We start from the raw sequence: 6,000 nt of genomic DNA on the forward strand, positions 1-6,000 counted from the left end.
CACTACCTTTCCCTTTCCACGTGCCCACTACCTTTCCCTTCCACGTGCCCACTACCCTTCCACGTGCCCACTACCTTTCCCTTCCACGTGCCCACTACCTTTCCACGTGCCCACTACCTTTCCCTTCCACGTGCCCACTATCATTCCCTTCCACGTGCCCACTACCTTTCCCTTCCACGTGCCCACTACCTTTCCCTTCCACGTGCCCACTACCTTTCCCTTCCACGTGCCCACTACCTTTCCCTTCCACGTGCCCACTACCTTTCCCTTCCACGTGCCCACTACCTTTCCACGTGCCCACTACCTTTCCACGTGCCCACTACCTTTCCACGTGCCCACTACCTTTCCACGTGCCCACTACCTTTCCCTTTCCACGTGCCCACTACCTTTCCCTTCCACGTGCCCACTACCCTTCCACGTGCCCACTACCCTTCCACGTGCCCACTACCCTTCCACGTGCCCACTACCTTTCCCTTTCCACGTGCCCACTACCTTTCCCTTTCCACGTGCCCACTACCTTTCCCTTTCCACGTGCCCACTACCTTTCCCTTCCACGTGCCCACTACCTTTCCCTTCCACGTGCCCACTACCTTTCCCTTCCACGTGCCCACTACCTTTCCACGTGCCCACTACCTTTCCCTTCCACGTCCCTTCCACGTGCCCACTACCTTTCCCTTCCACGTGCCCACTACCTTTCCCTTCCACGTGCCCACTACCTTTCCCTTCCACGTGCCCACTACCTTTCCCTTCCACGTGCCCACTACCTTTCCCTTCCACGTGCCCACTACCTTTCCCTTCCACGTGCCCACTACCTTTCCCTTCCACGTGCCCACTACCTTTCCCTTTCCACGTGCCCACTACCTTTCCCTTTCCACGTGCCCACTACCTTTCCCTTCCACGTGCCCACTACCTTTCCCTTCCACGTGCCCACTACCTTTCCCTTCCACGTGCCCACTACCTTTCCCTTTCCACGTGCCCACTACCTTTCCCTTCCACGTGCCCACTACCTTTCCCTTCCACGTGCCCACTACCTTTCCCTTTCCACGTGCCCACTACCTTTCCCTTTGCCCACCCTTCCCTTCCACGTGCCCACTACCTTTCCCTTTCCACGTGCCCACTACCTTTCCCTTTCCACGCCCACTACCTTTCCATGCGCCCACTACCTTTGAATACTGTAATACTGTATACACAGCCTCAGGACATCCTCAGGACTTCGGCAGAAACAGTCCACTGCACTCTGAGCCGTCTGGTTGGTCTAATGGAAATATGCTGACTCGAACTAGGTGACCATGGAGACCGCTGCTAGGCTGCGCCTCATTATTTATCAACTTCCTGTTACTCCTCATGAATATTCAACATGTTTATACCAGGGTCGAAAAAGCAAACATCCTCAACTTTAACATTCATGTTTATGGAGACTTCATTATTACGTCACCATGGTGATGAGAAGCCCCACCCCGCGGTCACATTATGCTAATTCCCTCGACGCTAGCTGCCCCAGTTGGAGATATAGATGGATGGAGAACAGCATTAGAGTGTTGAATTATCAAAAAGAAAAGCCGCCCTGCGTTTCTAAATGTGGGATGTGATCTATATGCATGATGAGCAGGCCACAGCGGGAGATAGATGGAGAGAGGAGGAGAGGGAGATGGAGGAGAGATAGGAGAGAGGAGTGAGGAGAGGGAGAGGGAGAGAGATGGAGCGAGAGAGGAGAGACACAGAGAGAGGGAGAGAGAGAGATGGAGCGAGAGAGGAGAGCGAGGAGAGCCACAGAGAGAGGGAGAGATAGATGGAGTGAGAGAGAAATAGAGGAGAGGGAGAGAGAGAGATGGAGCAAGAGAGAGGAGAGAGGAGAGGGAGAGAGAGATGGAGCGAGAGAGGAGAGCAGGAGAGCCACAGAGAGAGGGAGAGATAGATGGAGTGAGAGAGAAAGAGAGGAGAGGGAGAGAGATAGATGGAGAGAGAGAGAGGAGAGCAAGGAGAGGGAGAGAGAGATGGAGCGAGAGAGGAGAGCGAGGAGAGCCACAGAGAGAGGGAGAGATAGATGGAATGAGAGAGAAAGAGAGGAGATTGAGAGAGAGAGAGATGGAGCAAGAGAGAGGAGAGAGGAGAGGGAGAGCGAGATGGAGAGAGAGAGAAAGAGCTAGGAGAGCCACAGCAAGAGGGAGACAAAGAGAGAAAGAGAGAGAGTGCTGGAGGAAGAGCCACAGCGATAGGGAGACGGAGAGAGAGAGAGCTAGAGTAAGAGCCACAGCAAGAGGGAGACAGAGAGAGAGACAGAGAGACAGAGAGACAGAGGGAGAACCACAGCAAGAGAGAGACCAAGAGAGAGAGAGAGCTAGAAGGAGAGCCACAGCGAGAGGGAGACAGAGAGAGAGACAGAGAGACAGAGAGACAGAGGGAGAACCACAGCAAGAGAGAGACCAAGAGAGAGAGAGCTAGAAGGAGAGCCACAGCGATAGGGAGACGGAGAGAGAGAGAGCTAGAGTAAGAGCCACAGCAAGAGGGAGACAGAGAGACAGAGAGACAGAGACAGAGAGAGAGAGGAGGAGAGAGAGAGAGGAGGAGAGAGAGAGAGACATATGGAGAGAGAGAGAGAGAACGGAAGAGAGAGAGAGATCGAGGTAGGTAGAGAGAGCGGGAGAGGGAGAGAGAGAGGAAAGGGGGAGAGTGAGAGGGAGAGAGAGAAAGAGAAAGTGGGGGAAACAGAGAGAGAAAGTAAAGAACATTATTTTCTACAAAGTCCAACATGATTTGTCCTCTGCTTGTAGCAGTAACAGAACCCCTTATCACATGTCTCTGAACACTAAGCACCATTTAGTTAGGCAATTATTTCAACTTAGCGTTCCGTTGGGTGACTTCACTCTGACAGGTGACTACTCTTTGACAGAGGAGAGAGAAGCCCGTGTTGACACACTGTGACAGGTGGCTACTCTTTGACAGAGGAGAGAGAAGCCTGTGTTGACACACTGTGACAGGTGGCTACTCTTTGACAGAGGAGAGAGAAGCCTGTGTTGACACACTGTGACAGGTGGCTACTCTTTGACAGAGGAGAGAGAAGCCCGTGTTGACACACTGTGACAGGTGGCTACTCTATGACAGAGGAGAGAGAAGCCCGTGTTGACACACTGTGACAGGTGGCGATCCACCATGTTTTTAAAATTGTACCTTAATTTAACTAGGCAAGTCAGTTAAGAACAAATTCTTATTTTCAATGACGGCCTAGGAACAGTGGGGTTAACTGCCTGTTCAGGGGCAGAATGACCGATTTGTACCTTGTCAGCTCGGGGATATGAACTTGCAACCTTTCGGTTACTAGTCCAACACTCTAACCACTAGGCTACCCTGCCGCCCTTTGAATGGTGGCGTGCTGGTGCTGGGCTGGAAAAAAATAAAAAAATAAAGTACTGCACTTTGTCCCCAGGACCAGGAATGAAGACTACGCCTCGTGTCCCCTATTCTCCCTGATTCGTTGTGTCATAGCCCAGCAAGAGGAAGACATTGAGGGACCTCGTGTCACCTATTCTCCCTGATTCGTTGTGTCATAGGCCAGCAAGAGGAAAACATTGAGGGACCTCGTGTCCCCTATTCTCCCTGCTTCGTTGTGTCATAGCCCAGCAAGAGGAAGACATTGAGGGACCTCGTGTCCCCTATTCTCCCTGCTTCGTTGTGTCATAGCCCAGGAAGAGGAAGACATTGAGGGACCTCGTGTCCCCTATTCTCCCTGCTTCGTTGTGTCATAGCCCAGGAAGAGGAAGATATTGAGGGACCTTGCGGGAGGCCTGATGCATCATGGTACCAAACTTAATAAATAGGTATTTTGGCATCGGTCTCCTAAAGGACAGCTCATACAAGGGCCAGTACAAATGTCAAAATGGCGTCTATTTGGTCTCCTCACTGTTCCCCTGCCCAGTTCTGTTTGGTGTCCTCACTGTTCCCCCAGTTCTGTTTGGTGTCCTCACTGTTCCCCCAGTTCTGTTTGGTGTCCTCACTGTTCCCCCAGTTCTGTTTGGTGTCCTCACTGTTCCCCCAGTTCTGTTTGGTGTCCTCACTGTTCCCCCCCAGTTCTGTTTGGTGTCCTCACTGTTCCCCCAGTTCTGTTTGGTGTCCTCACTGTTCCCCCAGTTCTGTTTGGTGTCCTCACTGTTCCCCTGCCCAGTTCTGTTTGGTGTCCTCACTGTTCCCCCAGTTCTGTTTGGTGTCCTCACTGTTCCCCTGCCCAGTTCTGTTTGGTGTCCTCACTGTTCCCCTGCCCAGTTCTGTTTGGTGTCCTCAGTTCTGTTTGTTCCCCTGTTCCCCCAGTTCTGTTTGGTGTCCTCACTGTTTGCCCAGTTCTGTTTGGTGTCCTCACTGTTCTGTTCTGTTTGGTGTCCTCACTGTTCCCCTGCCCAGTTCTGTTTGGTGTCCTCACTGTTCCCCCAGTTCTGTTTGGTGTCCTCACTGTTCCCCTGCCCAGTTCTGTTTGGTGTCCTCACTGTTCCCCCAGTTCTGTTTGGTGTCCTCACTGTTCCCCCAGTTCTGTTTGGTGTCCTCACTGTTCCCCCCCAGTTCTGTTTGGTGTCCTCACTGTTCCCCCAGTTCTGTTTGTTCCTCACTGTTCCCCCAGTTCTGTTTGGTGTCCTCACTGTTCCCCCAGTTCTGTTTGGTGTCCTCACTGTTCCCCCAGTTCTGTTTGGTGTCCTCCTCAGTTCTGTTTGGTGTCCTCACTGTTCCCCCAGTTCTGTTTGGTGTCCTCACTGTTCCCCAGTTCTGTTTGGTGTCCTCACTGTTCCCACTGCCCAGTTCTGTTTGGTGTCCTCACTGTTCCCCCCAGTTCTGTTTGGTGTCCTCACTGTTCCCCCAGTTCTGTTTGGTGTCCTCACTGTTCCCCTGCCCAGTTCTGTTTGGTGTCCTCACTGTTCCCCCCAGTTCTGTTTGGTCCTCACTCCTCACTGTTCCCCCAGTTCTGTTTGGTGTCCTCACTGTTCCCCCAGTTCTGTTTGGTGTCCTCACTGTTCCCCCAGTTCTGTTTGGTGTCCTCACTGTTCCCCCAGTTCTGTTTGGTGTCCCACTGTTCCCCAGTTCTGTTTGGTGTCCTCACTGTTCCCCCAGTTCTGTCCTCACTGTTCCCCCCAGTTCTGTTTGGTGTCCTCACTGTTCCCCCCAGTTCTGTTTGGTGTCCTCACTGTTCCCATGCCCAGTTCTGTTTGGTCTCCTCACTGTTCCCCCAGTTCTGTTTGGTGTCCTCACTGTTCCCCCAGTTCTGTTTGGTGTCCCAGTTCTGTTTGGTGTCCTCACTGTTCCCCCCCAGTTCTGTTTGGTGTCCTCTGTTCCCCCAGTTCTGTTTGGTGTCCTCACTGTTCCCCCAGTTCTGTTTGGTGTCCTCAGTTCTGTTCCCCTGCCCAGTTCTGTTTGGTGTCTGTTCCCTGCCCAGTTCTGTTTGGTTCCTCACTGTTCCCCCAGTTCTGTTTGGTGTCCTCACTGTTCCCCCAGTTCTGTTTGGTGTCCTCACTGTTCCCCCAGTTCTGTTTGGTGTCCTCACTGTTCCCCCAGTTCTGTTTGGTGTTCCCTGCCCAGTTCTGTTTGGTGTCCTCACTGTTCCCCTGCCCAGTTCTGTTTGGTGTCCTCACTGTTCCCATGCCCAGTTCTGTTTGGTGTCCTCACTGTTCCCCCCAGTTCTGTTTGTGTCTGTTTGGTGTCCTCACTGTTCCCTGCCCAGTTCTGTTTGTTCCCACTGTTCCCCCAGTTCTGTTTGGTCTCCTCCTGTTCACTGTTCCCCCAGTTCTGTTTGGTGTCCTCACTGTTCCCCCAGTTCTGTTTGGTGTCCTCACTGTTCCCCCAGTTCTGTTTGGTCTCCTCACTGTTCCCCCAGTTCTGTTTGGTGTCCTCACTGTTCCCAGTTCTGTTTGGTGTCCTCACTGTTCCCCCAGTTCTGTTTGGTGTCCTCACTGTTCCCCCAGTTCTGTTTGGTGTCCTCACTGTTCCCCCAGTTCTGTTTGGTGTCCTCACTGTTCCCCCAGT

At 52.7% G+C, this 6,000-nt stretch overlaps 1 protein-coding gene across 1 annotated transcript in view; it reads right to left on the reverse strand.

Annotated features, from left to right (window-relative positions):
- The window catches only part of LOC124026205 (LARGE xylosyl- and glucuronyltransferase 1-like), a gene marked incomplete at its 3' end in the record, with an annotated part of 64,523 nt that extends 58,905 nt beyond the window's left edge, over positions 1-5,618 (reverse strand). The window contains exon 1 of the mRNA XM_046339312.1: positions 5,432-5,618. Within this exon, the coding sequence (XP_046195268.1) occupies positions 5,432-5,618 (187 nt within the window). The remainder of the gene's footprint in view (positions 1-5,431) is intronic.
- Between the last annotated feature and the right edge of the window lie 382 nt (positions 5,619-6,000).

The sequence above is a fragment of the Oncorhynchus gorbuscha genome, unplaced genomic scaffold, assembly GCF_021184085.1.
Source record: "Oncorhynchus gorbuscha isolate QuinsamMale2020 ecotype Even-year unplaced genomic scaffold, OgorEven_v1.0 Un_scaffold_2640, whole genome shotgun sequence".
NCBI classification, from domain to species: domain Eukaryota; kingdom Metazoa; phylum Chordata; class Actinopteri; order Salmoniformes; family Salmonidae; genus Oncorhynchus; species Oncorhynchus gorbuscha.